Here is a 16,740-nt window from a genome sequence, read left to right on the forward strand (position 1 = left end):
TTAGCTTTTGAATAATTCCACGGCTGTGTACGCAATTTGATACTTTGCGAAAACCGTCATCATCGGCGACCAAGTGTGCGGCTGTAATAGCTTTCTATACTTGATTAGAAACCCGCTCCACGAAGGCATGCTCGGTAACCTATGCCGAACGAGGCGAGGCCATTAACGGTGAGAAGAAAGATATCCCAGCTAACTTTTTATCCGCGCATTTTGATTGATATTTTATGCAATGAGTCGAGGAAACGGGAAAGTGAAATTCTAGACGTCGCGTAGGGTTTAATTTTCATTCTCTTATTTCGGTGGTATATTCCGCATCACGGCAGGTGTGATAAAAGGGTCGTAATTTTAGGTTCCAAAATCCTGCCAACTCGGGTGGAATTTTATTCACGAATTCGGTGGCAATTATCGACGGTGACCGAACCCCGATGACTGGACGGATCGGTCTCTTCTGCAGGGTCGAGACGCTGGGCGAGCTACCAGAAGCCGTTAATTACCTTCATTGAGCTTCTGTGCCGAGTTCTGGCAGCCGAGCAGCTACCGCTATCACGAGCAATCAATCTTACCGAGTCAAGTTGGCGGCTCGATCAAACGCTCCCTAGGAAGCCAATCTTCCCGGAAACAATGCCCGGGCATGACTCGAGCAAACTCTCGACCGCCACGGTTGAGTGAAAACCTTTTGTGGGCCCCGGACCCCGAGGCAAACGGACCAACGGACGACGGAAGTCGATTCTTTGGGGGGAAAAACGACGTTACTCGTGGACTTCATCGCCTCATCTTTGATTTCTCGCACAGTTTACCGATTTTTCTTTTTTTTTTTTTTTTTTTTTTTTTTTTTATGCGCAACGTGTCGTCTGTTTGTACAGACGAGTTTAATCCTCGTTTTGTATCGTTGTAGTCGATGGAGCGCTTACCTCACTTTCGCGAGTGCTTTTAAATTACATCTCGAATTGGTTCGAACTAACTTTAACAGAGTTTGCAAAGTGAGTTTGGATTATTTCAATTGCTCTGAACTCACAAAAAGAAGAAGTGAACTTGACGAGTTTACGAGAGTTTAAATAATTTTGATTAACCTGAAATGAGTTCAAGTCATTTTATTACCGCATAAAAATGACCAGAATTCACACGCCTTATTACCCAGAACACGGATCAGCTTTAGATTACGAAAATCTATTAGAGAAAATCGATTCGTTCGTTTCGTGCAAGGTATTTTACTTATCTTTTCCATAGCCACAACGATACTTTCGATGTTTAAATATACTCTACCTAAAAACGATTATTAAGAATAAATTTCACCACCATATTTCCGCCAGTGTAGATTAAACAACATGAATTACAGTAAACCTCTCCACCATGTCAACTAATCAACGATTTAAAAGGTCCTACGATCTCTTTGTTAGCTCCTTAAACCTCACACACTGCAGCAATCAAACGTCTCGGTACAAAACCTCGCAGAGCAATACAGACAGCGATACCTGTCCGAGAGATTTGACAGACGGGTGGCTTGAGTTTATTTGGTCAAATCGCGTTGCTCAGAGACAGAGCAGTGAGTCTGTGAGTCGCTGATTGGCGGGTTCGTTTTTTCCTCAACTCTGGCAGTCTTCGAACCAAGACTGGCAAGATGAAAGCCTCCGGACGGGACGCGTATGTTTGTTGCTTCAGAAATTTCCAACGTCGTGTATCAAGCGCGGCAGAGGGTAGGAAGGATCTCGCAAAGCCGAGATTTCGTGGTCCGGATCAACATTGCGGTCGAAAACCGGCGTAACAAACGACACCGGCATCTGCTCCGCAGCTAGCGTCGGGTTTATAAATCAGTTAACGAGCAGATCTCGGCGTCCATCAGTCAGCGGCGGTCGGTCGTCTTCGCACCGCCGCCCACATCCCCGACGTTACCGTCAGCAGGGGCGTTGGGGCAGGGGGGCAGATTTGGCGGGGCTGCGTGAGAAGGTGGACGCATCTGCGTTCCCTCCGCGTGGCGCGCGGCCTCGAATCAGCCCGTTCGGACCTAGCTCGAAGTTCTCCCCTCTGTCCCCTGCCCCCCGCCTCCACCCCCCCCCCCGACACCCCCGCCGCCATTTGTTTCAATCTACAGGACAGCCTGGCCCCGCTAATTACCTACCCGGTACCGCGTGCACCCGATCCTGCTCACCGGCAAGCTCTGCAAGCTCTCGGCTCTTTCGCGAGCATGCGTCGACGCCGCGTTCCAGAACCGCGCTGAGCTGTCAGAGCTCATGGAGACAAACGAGCGGGCAGCAATCAACGCCGTTAGCCCAACGCGACCTTATACGCGACCGCCGCTCTCGCAGCAGCATCGCTGACCGCTCCTTTCTGCCGCTGCTTCATCATAATTTATCGTGACACTGTCCCGTTAATAACTCAATTTATTTCACTGGCTACGTATGTCGTTACTCTTGGTTCATTTTTGTTTTTTATTTTTTTTTTTTTCGCTTTTGCTTTCCTAACCATGTATCTCACTACTGGGCAGACGTCCCTTTTCATATCGTTCAACCGAGTATCTAGGATGACAATTGTTTTGACTTTGCTAAAATTTTATTCGAAATCGAAGAGGAATATGGTTTTGGTACCTGCGCCTTTTCATTATCGAATCTGAGCATTGAGAGGAATATTTCGTTTTTTTCAGTTACTAGGAAACTGATTGGGTTCATTTACAACTGTGGCACTCGAATATTGCGGCTTGATGTCAAGAAAATATATGCTGTATACATTCAAACGTTGAATGTCGTATCGTAAGTTATCTAAACTGCATTTTTTTTTTTTTTTGATAAGCTCATCACTATAATCAGATTATTTTTGCCCACTTGCAGCATCACTTGATTGTTATGCCATCGTCAAAACCTCGCAACTGTGCAGTTATCGTAAAATATAACACCACGAGTGACTTGAGTATACAAGAAGAACGGTAACGTGTATCAATTTTCTGGTTACGCTTACAAAAATTATTTTCGATTTTTACCTAGAACCGTACTACTTCATTGCGGCAAATGATAATGAAAATAGTTAAAAGCGTGTATCAAAGTGACCAGAATCACAAATTTTTCTCGGTGTGCCGAGTGGCGCTATGAGGTCGTTGAGTAGCTGTACAGCCTGATCATCGCCGCCGTTTGAAAATAACCAAACAGTCGGCTGATTTAAGTAAATAATCTAATGGATTAGACGAGAATCTTTCGTTGAATCCACACGTTCATTTTGTTTTATACACACCGGTTGAAACGACGTTGATAAGCTTAAATTACGTCGGAGAAAGGATATAACACAAGAATATTCTTGGTACACCAGCTGCTGTTATTTTAAGAAAATTATCCGAAAACTTCGTTCCCAAAGTTTGAAAATCAAGAAGGTTATAAAAAGGAAGTCACGGTTGGCAACATCCAAGCATCGAATTCGTGGCCTTTCATTCAAGGCCTCTTTTTGGAACCTGAAACTTTTTAACGCGCCGATCGAGCGGATTGCGTGCGGGCTTTACGAGCTTCGCAATTAGCCCCGAAATCATAATAAAAAGTGATTATTTTAGTAATCTGATTACCTACCTCGAGGGCAGCGGTGATCAGGACTTCCCGTTCGTCATCATCAATCAACTTCGGGTTGGATGCAGGTCACATTCACTTAACCACACGCACAAAGACGTTTACTTCACTTCAAGGGATGCCTCGCGATGTTTTACTGAACTGAATCGCAAGAATCACGACATCGAGATTACGTTCGTACTTGAATACCGCGGACGAAACTTCGCGATGTTTACTCATCGTCAACTTCGGCGCGAGACTGAACTTCGAGCGTCAGGTTTAGCATACAAACATAACTGCGTCCGAGTTGCGAGAGTGTTTGTATCCCCTTAGGATTAGTTTACTATAGTGATTCCCAAGCGTATGGTGTTTGTAAACATATGTTTCTCATCTCGGTACACACACTGTACATTGAAATCGTTTGGAAATCAGTTACACCTTTGAATCTGACCTACATTGTTAACTGTTCTCGTTGCTATAAATCTTCTTGCTTGTTTGAGAAACAAAATCGATGCATTTAGATTATGCGAGCTACGTGTAGGCCACTCGGATTTATGGTTACGTATATGTGTTTTGTGGGTGCCAATGCCGAGCGAGGATAAGATACGCGGTAAGATGAACGTGTGGACTGTATATGCGTGAATACAGAAAAGATCTGGATGTAATCTATTTCGCTCGAACAAAATGCACCTTATTGAACTCAAGTGCCGCGTGTTGTAAAATCCAATAAATTTACTTCAACCGCAATCAATTCTAATTGATTCAATTAAACCTTCTGTTAACAACGATCGGTGAAATCGTTTTTTTTTTTTTTTTTTCCAAACAATTATCCGACCGTGTTCTTTCTTCGGCTAAACGAAGCTTCATTAAATCAGCTCTCATAAAGAAAGTTGATAGACATCCACATATATACAACCTACGCGTAGAAGGATTTGTTGAATCTAAATTTGATGATACACGATTATAGATTCATACAACACTGTGGATAAAAATACAAAAAAAAGATATTCTGAAGTTCATCGCTGCACACAAAGAGGATGATTAAATCGATGATTAAAAATCGTTGTATAATTCAACGTACAAGAATTAGGAGAACGAATCACCGGTTCCCACGAGAGTATTTTCCTCTCATAATTTTTATTCCTTTTTTTTTCTTCTTCTTTTTTTTCCATTATCCACGATGAATGACGAGTAGAAATTTTCACCGTCTGTCCGTATAATCGTTCCACGGCTCACGTCTGAGAGTAATCAATGCATGTGCCCACCCACGTGCGCCTCGAACTAAGACGTGATACCCACGCGTTGGTTTTCGGTGAAAGGAAACATAACCCCGGTGGATTGAATGCCCATTGTGAGAACAATAAAATATATTGAACAATAATAGGCCGCGATAAGTTCGTATCAGTATGTACGGGAGGGCGTCCGGTAAACGAGCGTAGTTGAACGAACGTAGTTGGCGCGTTGGGTACTCGTCGGGGACTTGAAAGGGCCCGCGTCCTCGGGGCCCGACGACGGCTCGTTTCGGACTCGGGTCACGTTGCCAGTCGTCGGGTCCGCGGGGCCCGACGAGTCTCGGATGTCACAACGCAGCCGAGTCCTCGAGAAGGCCTTCCACCGTTTCAACGATTTCGGAAATGTCGGAGGATCGATCGACCCGTAATCATCTCCTGGAGGAGCGCAGGAACGTCGACGGTTATTCAATTAGCGTCAAATCGAGTTACGCTCGTTACATCAGCCGCGGATGCGCGATACGTAAAGTGCCGCTGCACGAATAATGGCCTCAAATTGGTTCACGGAAACGCGACGGGCAATTGTCACCCTTGTCGATACCTGGTGGAGAGGAAACGATCGCCCTTCCATTTCACCCCTTGTCACAGATCGTCAGCTTCCGTGCATCGGCTGCGAAACGAATCGCGACGTGAGCTCATTACGCCCCAAGGTGGATATCGCCATCTCCTACCGGAAGCTTTTGTTTGCCTGCTACATTTTTTCACATTTTATAAAACATTGAAAGATTGCGAGTACCTACGTTCGGCACTGAATTCTCGAACTCAAATTACAGGAGTGAAATATTTCCTTTTTCACTCATTGCTGACGGCTTACTTCACAGCAATGACTTTCGTGATCGAACGATGATGATCGCGCGAAGCGCCGAACGATCATTTCAATTCCACGGTGTAAAACACTCAATTTTTTACTCACAGTTGAATTGTTACAGCTCAACGACGATGCTCATCGTAGAGCGATGACAAGCGTGCGGGACGCCGAGTGCTTGGACTCAATTTCCGGGTGTTGAGTTATTCGTATCTCGCTCGTTGCTGAGATTCTAGTTTTTAGCGTTCAAGGCGACACGTACCTGAAGTTTAATTTTTCAGCGACAACTTTCGCCGATGAATATCAGCAACAAGCAGTAGTATTAACTGACAATGAATCGTAACGGAACGGCACAGCTGCTTTAAGACCGGATGTGCCCGTACGTAACGAACCGGCATGGCTACTAGGTGGACTGGATCGTCGTATCTTGAGCTCTATGGTCCTCCGCAGGTTCTGTAATCACTGGATATCGTTGGGTAAATGAGGTCTGGCAAGTACCTACGTCGCTTAAGACCCGTTAAGAGAACCGACGGAGAATCCTTCCTGATACCACGAGCATTAGGACGGGCACGAGCTCGCTGATAACGACCGGCACCGCGCCCTTTGGTAACGGCCATCTTGGCTCTTCCGTCCTCAAGTTAAGAAATTAACCGAGAGTCCGATGCTCACTTTTATGGCCGGAAGGGATGGCGAAGCATTCGATTTCGTTGATCGAACGCGAGATCAAAAACTTATTTTTCGCCGTTCCGAAAGATCCTGCGAATATCTTGCTTCGGTGAACACGCGTGTTGTTTTCACTTGTGCGCGAGGTCGGGGATCGGAGTGTAGCCCATACCCACATCGCTCACGTTAAACGTGAGTAATTACACCAGGCGGCGTTGCGGTACCCAGTCTACTAATTGACTTACCGAAAAATGAATATTTCTCTTCCACCTCCCGGATATGTTGGACTAACGAAGTGCCAGACAGGCGTTGGTAATAAATCAGCCCTCCCTCCGGGAGCGGCGGCAAGGAGTTGCCGGCGTTCAAGAAGCGGTTGCCCCGCCATAGATCAATCTCCTGAAAACATTAATTATCATTAATAGACGCGGTCCATCCTCGGGTTATTTTTCTGCTCCGACCGTCCGCGGATCCTCCGATCAAGAAGGGTACGAAGAAGTGCAGCCTGATACGCGGCTTGCGGAGAATCGCGCGACGAGATCTCGTCCGTCCGCGGTCGTGCAGGCTCGTTGACTCGATCCGTTACACCAATCACAATTACTCCGGCGGCAAGCTCCTTTGTAGTGCCCCTGTAGCTAGATTGAGAGATAACCCGACGCTCCTTCGTTCCCGCTCCAATAATTTAACGTAATTAAGAGCGAGCCGCATGCTGGTACGAGCCACTGCACCCGGCCCGATACGCTTAATCTTTGAACGCGAGAAGTGAACGCGCGGCCCCCGTGCTCGCCGTGTCGTCGTGACCTCGCGGAGACACGCGGCCACGGGTCAAACGGAAAAGCCGACGCCGCCTCGCTTTGAGCGACACTGAACAAGGACCAGGGGAACCTGTATTTCCATCCTTGGCGCGCTGCGTTTCGCTGTAACTGCATCCGCCGTACGGTTCGAAACTTCTACGCGTAAAGTCCAACCGCCGCAGCCTGCCAACGTCCAAGACCTGCGTATCCTTAGAAATCCTTGCGTGTCTTTCGAATCGTCGAGATATTAAAAACGCTCGTTTTATCACTCCGAGTATTTGACTTCATGGGCGGTATTTCAAATTTTTTCTTCCCATCGCAGAGCTTTTTAACGTTGTTTAATTATTAGATAATGTTTCGGAGGAACGTTTAAAATATCAGAGATGAATCTCAAGCTATTCAGGCTCATATTGCAACTGTTTCAAATAATGTACACCCGGGTAAAGGCAATTCCAACCCTTATAATTTTAGCGGGTTGTAAATAAGGATGGCAGCACTAGAGTTTTACTTACGCCTATTGAACAACACACGCCGTATCGGAACCAACCTTATTTTTGACTCGCTGGAACAAGGAGGTTTAAAATCGAGTTCACTCACAATCAGGTGTACCGATTTGAGATACCCAAGTTGTCGTAACCGTACGACCTGTTCGGGTTAATTGATTCAGTATTTGGAATGACTCGATTGACCCGATGTCAACTGAAATCGCACATGCTCAAGGAGGGACGGGAAAGAACATGCAAGGATAATGGAAAAAATAAAAGTCGTGGAGTGGCTGGTGATTCAAAGTTGAGCGTCGAGTGGTAGCCGGCTAATATTTGCATGTGGTGGCGATCGGATACGGAGGGACCGGTAGCTGGTGAGCCTGCCTGAAGTGAGAGCAAATAAGAGGGCGAGCTGGTGGTGCAGCAGCAGCAGTGTGAGGAAGGTGGGAAGGGGGGAAGGAGAGGTTTCCTCGACATTAATCACTTTCCGAAGCGGGTAGATAGCCGGCGAAGGCTTGCTTTCTAAAGCAAGCTGAAGGGGTGACGGGTGTGTGATAGATGAAGGTGATGAATGGCGCCGGGACGGTTGCCGATCCATCATCGGCGTCGACGTCACCGCGGCTCCGCTGTGAGTAAGAGAGAGATTTCGTGCGAGAGGTCACTTTGGCCAATTCATCATCCAGACCGTCGCGACGCTGCTCCGCAACGTTTCACCTTGAAACTCCCTGTTCCGGCGAGCCGCGAACGGCCGAACGAGGATCGTCCGGGAAAATTGTTCCAGGGTCCGCAACTCGAGCCTCTTTCGACCGCAGCTCGAATATCGCGAGACTCGGTGAAAGCCCGAGCTGCTTTCCTCAATGGCCGTAACGAGAAGGTGTAATATGTCACGACGCGGGATGCCCCGGAGTTCCAACCTGGCCAGCTGTCGCACCCCCGATGCATCCGTGCAAATGGATCAGCCTTAAGCCGTGATACGCGCCTATTCGTCACTGGTGTAAGACGGGCCTTAGGGCCCCTCCGAGATCGCCAAGGGCGGCTGACGACGACTCGCCACTGTCCCGCAAAAACAAGAGACGACGGATTCGGTCGCCTGAGTCACGCGAAGGCGGGTCGCCGGGTAGAATATACGTGCAGACGGGGAACGGGGTTCCAGGATAAGGACGAGGAGCGGACTGAAGGGTCTTTGTGTTTTATTACAAACGATACGTCAGCCGGCGATGTATGGGCTGCCTTTTATCTCCGGGATGTTATTGATGTGCTACATTGTCCGCGGGAGAGTGACTCGCAAGACTCGACCGACCAACCGCTCGTTGTTCCTTCCTTCCCTGTGTTCACCCGTATGACGGGACAACGCCGTAGCTTGCCGGCCAATAATCCTCGCGCTCGACGACCTCTCCGTCGGCCTTTCTCTGTGAACTGTAAATAATAAGCGTCATTAAGGGGGTGCCCTGGTCGATATCGACGTTGACGTGTACATCTCGAAATATCGAAGTCCACGTTTTGTCAAACGCGAAAAAGCGCTCATACAACTCCGTTCTACATGCAATTCCGAACAAAAAAACTTCAATCCGATTTCCTTAGACGTGGATGTATGGAAATGGCATGGATTCTACGAAATCGCAATGGCAAGTTCGCAGAATTCATGCCATTTCTTTGTTCCTGCGTCGAATGAAAATGTATGGCGACTGTTTTCGTTCAGAATTGGATATAGAACGTGAATTTGAGATACGTGGACTTTGATGTTCGGAGATATCCACGTGTACGTCGAAATCGACCGAGACACCCCTTCGAGACGTGGTCGTCTTCCTAAAAATGCCCCATCAGCTTGTGACGACTATCGAACAGGCTTTCCCTACGATGTAAGCGCACTTCCAAGCCCGATAGAATTTTTCAAAGAAAAAAGACACCCTCTCCGCCCATAATCCCAGAGCCAAGATATAAGTTATACTTGGAATTGCTTCGACTGGTTGGGGGACGAGATGCAGCCTTCCATGAAAGGCCATAACTCCCAACGAAACTAGCGTTCTTTGTTATTCTCGAAATGTTCGCAGTGTACATAATACAGAAGTGGTAATAAATTTGAAAAACTGCATTTGTCCGAGTTTTTATTTCGGCGAGGATCAGGGTGCGCAGCTCGGCAGCGTTTCGAGCCTCGACGCTTTGAGAAACTGCACATTATGGAGCAGCGGATATAAATACGTTTCTATCACCGTTATGCACGTCGAACAATCCAACCCTCGTACGTGATATATAATACCTACATATAAGCTGACTGTAGAGGGGAACGACGACGCAGTCGGGACCGATGATAAATCGCTCACAAAGAATTGAGCTAAATTTCTCGTAATAAACGAAGTCGTTAATAATCATTTCCATCAATGCCAACGCGCGAGTCGTCATTTTTCATCATCATCGTCGTAACCATCATCGTCATCCTCCTCCTTCTATGTCCTAGCTCTTCGTACACGCATCTTCCCACATTATTTCCACCGCGGCTCGTCGATACCTTTGTGCGTCCGATGGGTACAACGTTATCTCTGTTTGCCGTAGAACACAACAACGCTGAGGAGGCACCCTCATCAAGTGAACACGTCCGGTACCACGGTAATTATCACGTTACCCGTACGCTTCGGTACACCGACTATGCCATCGGCACTTTGGACGGCGCAGGAATAGCTCGGAAATTTTCGCACCTGCTCACACACGACTCAGAGCAAACACTTTCCGTCACTCGACTGTTGTGCAGTGGCCACATACTCAACCGTCGATTATTACGGACCATTGAGTCAGCAGCACGCCGAAACACCGCTAGACCTCGAAAATACCCGCGAAATAACTTTGGCTCTCGTACTTCGCTGGATTAAAACGAAAATTTTCAACTATACGGATGTCGGAATATGCCTCCGACCAAAAAATGACACCAAGTAATTTGAAATTGTCAATCGTTGAAAATATTGCAGATATTCTTTGTTTTGGGAAGGAGCTTTTTCAAACGAACTTCCGCCATCAAATTCCTCCATGTACTTTCGAAACAAATCTATGAAATTTTTTTTTTTTGACAATTTCGGCAAAATCTTCACAGAAAGTGCGGAACCCTTTGCAAATTGATATTTAACGATGCAAGTTATGGCTTAAAATGAAATTCATAACAATCCGACGAATCACGATGTACGGATAAAGATATATGCGTGGAGAATATATCATTGAAGGGTGTTTTTATCCTGCGTAGGGGAAGATTTCTCAAGCTCGTATTAAAGTGTCGGCGTCGTAACTTCTTCCCGCAAGTTCGGTTTCGGCTCCAGATTTATGCTCGACGGTTATAACGCTGCAGCGGCGCAGCGTTCGTCGCTGATACCCGAGATGAATCCCCGCAGGCGCTTCGCGCTTCTCGTAATGAAAGAAATAAATTTTCTCGGTCTCGAAACCCCCGCTTCGGGATGGCTTCGGCTCCAGGGCACAGTGCTCGCTCACTCGCCTTTTATGTTCCAGGGCACCCCTATCTCGGCTCATCACGCAAGACGGATTCGTCCCATTACCCACACGCAAACAGCCCCGTTAACCTTTATGCCTTATACGTGCGAGTGCAGCAGGCGGTAACTTAACGACGCTTTCTGGTTTGGCTTATAGAGAAGGAGAGAGGGGGTCGCGTTTATACGCGTACGAATTATAGGTGCGGCAGAAGTAGAGAAAGAGAAGGTACTAGAAAATACGTAGGCACGTCCAGTTACGTGTACCTACACATACACGCATACATTAAACGCTGCTGTATATTATAGCTATACAACACGGCAAAGGGTGCAGAGACGGGGTAATAATGTTAAGTGACGGGTTGATTAATATCCCCCCCAATGGTAAAGGGCCTGTATTGTATCATTCTACAAACATGTTTATTAAAGCAGTATGGAAAGCTCGACAATTATTTACACGCGCCTCGTTTATCCATAATTTCGTATACGTACACATATGCATATGGCCAATAATTAAATCATATACACATGTGTAATATTAGGCTGATCGCGTGCCAGAAGATTATCGTTATTCTCACGCTGTTATTCTTGTTGTTATTCATGCGATTAGCTTCATCGCAATACTTTACCGTTTTCTATTTTCTTTTCCAATCACTTCATCGTTTTCATTGATATTATTATTTTCGTCGCATCATTGTCACGGTTGATCAGATTACCCGATACATCTAATATTACGTATCGGTGACGGATTTTTTTGATTGATTTATCAGGCGCGAGAAGCGTGATATTTCCTGTGAAATCGTGATGCTAGAAAATTGAAAATAATAATCGAATACCGTCTCGAGGATAAAGAGATAAATAACAAGACAAAGTGTAAGTTTCATTATCGTTTAATTACTGATATTTCACGCGTGAATCATGAAATCCATGATTTTTTTTTTCCAAGTTTTCTTCACCGAACATTACATACTATAGTAATTAATATACAGACGAGTCAGAATTGGTACACAACTGCAAAATGTGGTATTATATACGTACGCATTTCACGGATAAATGTATTTATATGTAAGTATGTATTGAGATAACGGGCCGGAAATGATTAAAATTATACAGGTATATAATAATAAACTTTGAAAAACATTACAATATTAATATTTATACGTGTATGTATATACATATATTCATTATTATACTTTTTTTTTTTGTGATTTTCACTGTATTTCTTTCGCTTCAAAATATTACGTGTATGAATGTATGTGCACGCATTTATATATGTATATACACATACATGATAATTATTATTTATAATATGAATAACTCTCGAAGAATAATATAATATCACAGTTTATATTATGGACATTGAATTGCATACGCGTGAAGTACATATATATGTATATACATATACATATGTGTATATGTATATATATGTATATATATGCATGTATTTATATATACACGTATACACACGTGTGTGAACGTATATTATGTAAACACAGTCGCGCAATAGTCGATTTCAAATTTCTTCCCCATATTTGCTCCATTATATACACAACACATCTCTACAATGTATGTATAATTACGAATTTTTTTTTTCTAGGACGAAACAGACAAACATAGAAAAACGAAAATTCGAAGAAAAGTATACAACACACGCGCACTTTACAGCAGAGAACATGTCAAACTCAGCGAATAACGTTATGCGGGGTGATTGATTGTTTGAAACGGAAAGAAAATAAAAAGAGGAAAAAAAAAGAAGCAAGGGAACAGCACTGCGATATTGGAGCGGAACACTCACTCTCCACAGTTCCCGAGCTCAGCCGTCAATCCCGTAAATCGCAAAGCTATCAAGCCGATTGGTTTCAGTTGTCAAAATAAAGTGAGGGTAACACAATATTATTTAGTAATGGTAGTAGTAACAATAGTGGCATAGCCGTCGCATAGATCAAGTGTTCTCACGCAATGTCATATATCTATACAATTAATGGCGTAACGAGATTACTCAATAATAATGATGATGATGATGATGATGATAATAATAATAACAATAATAAACGTATAATACAAATGTAAGATTCTTACGCACACGGATGGTACTTTGTCCCATCAATATAACTATACGATTAGTTGCGCCGATAATGCAATGTAACGTCGCAACGTAAAATATTGTTAATTCACGAATTATCCATATACCATGTATGCATATATATGTATGTATGTATGTATGCATGTGTATATATATATACATATACATATATATACAGTACATGATAAACTCGAAGTATTTCAACAACGTTTGATTCGGCGCTTCGTGAAAACAGAACTGCGTCCACCGCTAGACAGCAGCTTGTAACTAGCGAGAGAAGACAGGAAAATAAAAAATATATATAAGTAAAACCGACAACGAAAAGTTGGTATTTACAGTTAACCACCCACTGGTAACGAAGAATCGACAAATAAAATTCACTGATGAACCGCGGCACCGATCCTCTGTCCGTATATCGCGTAGGGCGAATAGTAGGGTCCCAGAGCGTTGAAGGCGCTGTACGGAGATGCGGCGAGAGAAGCCGGCAGCGGTCCCGTCGGCGGCTTGCCGTAGGGGTGATACCTGGCGCTGAGGGGGCTGAGGGACGGCGCTGGGTAGGCGGCGGCGGCGGCGGCGGCGGCGCGGTGAAGGGCCGCGGAGGGCGAGAGGAGCGGGTGAGCGTGGGGCGGAGCGGTCATGAGGCTAGCCGAGGAGGTCGCGGGGTCACCGCCGCCGAGGTTGGTGTGGCTCCTTAGATGCTGGAGGAGCTCGTCAGAGGCGGAGAACCGCTTGCCGCAGTAGGACTCGCCGGCTACCCAGTTGCAGACGTAGGGTCTTCCGCCCCCCATCGATGACTGGTACGACAACGAGGGCGGCGGCATAGGGCCCAGACTCGAGAGCGCCATCGCCAGGCCGTATTTCTGGTGGTCGCACTGGGTGCAGCCGCTGGGACACGAGCCGGCGCCCATCATCATCTGCGCGTTGTGCATGCTGTACTGACACCCGGTGCAGTATGGGTCCTTGCAAACGGGGACCAGCGCCTCGCCACCGGCCGGTGTTTTTACCCGTGCGTAGCTCAGGTAAGGGCTTCCGGCCCCCGAGCCTGGCGTCGGGCCCGGATAGCCGAGCAGCGCGGCGGCTGCGGCGTGGTGATGGGAGAAGGGCGAGGCGCCGGCGAAGGGCGGACGGAAGGCGGGATTCTCAGCGAGGCCCGGGGGGCAGCACAGCGCGCTGCCCCCGAAGCCGGAGTGCTTGTAGGCGCTCAGCGCGGCGGCCGAGTCCTTCTGATGGCCGGAGAGGATCTCCATGCCGGATCGGATTATGGGGCTGGCTCCGGAGGCGGCTTGGCCGTGCGGCGAAGAGTTCGTCTTGTCGCGGGCATCGCCGGGCGTCTTTCGCCCGCCGCCCGTCGGCGGTGATGCTGATTTTCTGCTCAACGGCGTCCCGCTTCCGGAGGACGATGACTTCTTGTCCCCGCTGCTTGGCGTCGTACTTTCACACACTATCGCACTGTTATCCTGCCCACTCGCACTGTGCACACTCGCCTTCGAACCCGGCCGACCGTCCTCGGATGACGAGGAGGACGAGGACGACTTCTTTGTCACGACGTTAGTCTCGTAAGGCTTGAAGCCAAGTGGCTTGGATTCCTGCGGACTGCATCGCGTTCTTTCGAGTTTTACCGCCGGTGGAGAACGCGTGCTCGACGCTGAGATTCCCTTCGACGGCTTGTCCAGTGGAGAGATCATCGGTTTCGTCGGTGAGTCCGCACCGATCTGACTGCACGTCTGCGCCAGCAGAGCCAGGGGGCTCTTCTTGGCGTCCAGCTGTAACACGGAAAAACGAAAATGAAGTTTAGTTATCCGATTGTAGAAATTTGAGATCGAGAATTCGACGTTTCGAAATGATTCGAATGAACGAGGAAAACGGAATACGGTCCTTGAAATTTGAAATACCAACCGTTGTAGGTAGGGGGGAAAGGTAATCCGGTTGAAGGTACTGATTATGTCCGGAGGTCAACATGCCGCTTTCTTCAAGCACAACCATTTGTCCACACTGTAATACCGAAGCGTATATATCCACAATAACACAGAAGAGGTACCCGTTTCAACGAAACGATCACAGATCACTGGTCCGACCGAAAGTCGACGACGACGATGACGATCGTCGGCAACCGTAGCGAGGGTCGCCTAGTCGAATGGAACTATCTCACAATCAGTCAGTGAGCACGATGAACTGGTTCATAAATTACCGTTGTATATTTGACCGCACGCGTTGCAACAACGATTCAACATCGGTGAAACTTACGGATTAAGATAAGAAAAATCAACGAAAAACGGGGAAAAAAAAAAATTGACCGACAATTATCATCGAACGACGAAGCGACGCGAACTGTTCGGGATCCGGTGAAGAAGTGAGGAGCTTCCGCGACCTCCTGAGATTCTGGAGTGGCGAGCGACACTCGCGCCGTCTGTCGGATCCCCCTCCAGACCGCCGCCGCCTCTCAATCCCCACTAGAGCGAGCATCGGGAGGTGGGGAGCGGCGGGAGGGGGAGGCAGCATTCTAATTCAGCACGCCACCCATGATGTTAGCCCGACGATGACAGCTCCCATCCCGACTTTGATATTTCACCGCTTTTACAGCCTCCCCGCCCCCCGCTCGACGGGCGCTGCTGAGCTGCGGCGCCGCGCAGCAACCCGATATTTTATACCGTGAAACCTGTCTGTCTGTCTCCTCTTCCTCTCTCTTTCCCGCCCTTTCGCGTCGCCCCTTCGGCACATCGCTCTCTCTCTCTCTCTCTCTCCGCCTGTTACCCGCAAGCTTAATAAGCAGCTTTCAAAATAGAAACGTAATGGGGTGACGCGCGGTGGGGGATGCCGATGGGGGGGGGGGGAAACGGCGTAGGGTAGAACATGTCGAGTGATTGATTGCTCACCCGGGCGACCGAACGACTCCCGGCGTCGAATAACGAATGACAGCCACTTACGAGCTGTTTGCCTACAATTTCGTGAAAAGCATTTTAATTGATAGTATCGACTGACGGGGCTCGTTGCCACTTACCCTTCGACGTATTTTTTTCTCCCTCCCCCTTCCCCCATGTTGCCTTGCCCCGAGATCGTACGACGATTCTCGAGGGTGCAACGCACCCGTTTTGTTCAACGTTTCCGTCGTCGCTCTCGCGTTCTGATTCACACCGTGTGAAGTCTCTTTTTCACCATTCCTGTGACTATGTATAAACCCGATAACGAGATTGCTCTATTTCTCATCTCGTACTCGTCGTCTACATTCTGATGACATAATTGATATTTCGAGCCTGCCTCACAAACGGCGGCGGTGGCACCGCTAACGACCGCAACTCGCTACCCTGTCTGCCTGACTGCCTTGCCTCGCGTCGCTACTAATTCACAGATGTTTCGAGTACACCAACGAGTCGTTGACGTTTAGTGCCGCGTCGTGAGCAGTTTCACCGGTCCTCGAAACGCGCTGGATATGCCGGGAATATCGGAATTTCGTGTCAACGTTTACAGAGATATCCGGCCCTCAAACACCCCCACCATCCTTTATTTTTAACGATGCTTAACCGATGTCTCATGGATGAATTTCAACTCCATTTTGGTGTTTCAGCGACAAACGACTAGCTTTCTTGGCTACTTCGTTACTCAGGCAAGACACGGCCAGCCCAACAAGTCTGGTTTGCT

The 16,740-nt window shown here is 47.3% G+C and overlaps 1 protein-coding gene across 1 annotated transcript; it reads right to left on the reverse strand.

The window, feature by feature from the left end:
• Nucleotides 1-11,895: 11,895 nt before the first annotated feature.
• On the reverse strand, nucleotides 11,896-15,462 carry LOC124302439 (zinc finger protein Noc). The gene is made up of 2 exons (XM_046758631.1): nucleotides 15,001-15,462; nucleotides 11,896-14,867 (listed from the first exon to the last, which is right to left on the reverse strand). Exons 1-2 carry the CDS (start codon nucleotides 15,085-15,087, stop codon nucleotides 13,482-13,484), a joined length of 1,473 nt encoding a protein of 490 aa, XP_046614587.1. The 5' UTR covers nucleotides 15,088-15,462; the 3' UTR covers nucleotides 11,896-13,481.
• Between the last annotated feature and the right edge of the window lie 1,278 nt (nucleotides 15,463-16,740).

The sequence above is a fragment of the Neodiprion virginianus genome, chromosome 4, assembly GCF_021901495.1.
Source record: "Neodiprion virginianus isolate iyNeoVirg1 chromosome 4, iyNeoVirg1.1, whole genome shotgun sequence".
Classification (NCBI taxonomy): domain Eukaryota; kingdom Metazoa; phylum Arthropoda; class Insecta; order Hymenoptera; family Diprionidae; genus Neodiprion; species Neodiprion virginianus.

Bases quoted from the DNA above. Each gene is read 5' to 3' on its own strand.
- LOC124302439 (XM_046758631.1), bottom strand. From the start codon at position 15,087: ATGGTTGTGCTTGAAGAAAGCGGCATGTTGACCTCCGGACATAATCAG. The intron at 14,868-15,000 runs GTTGGTATTTCA...TCCGTGTTACAG, and splicing joins TTTCCCCCCTACCTACAACG to CTGGACGCCAAGAAGAGCCC.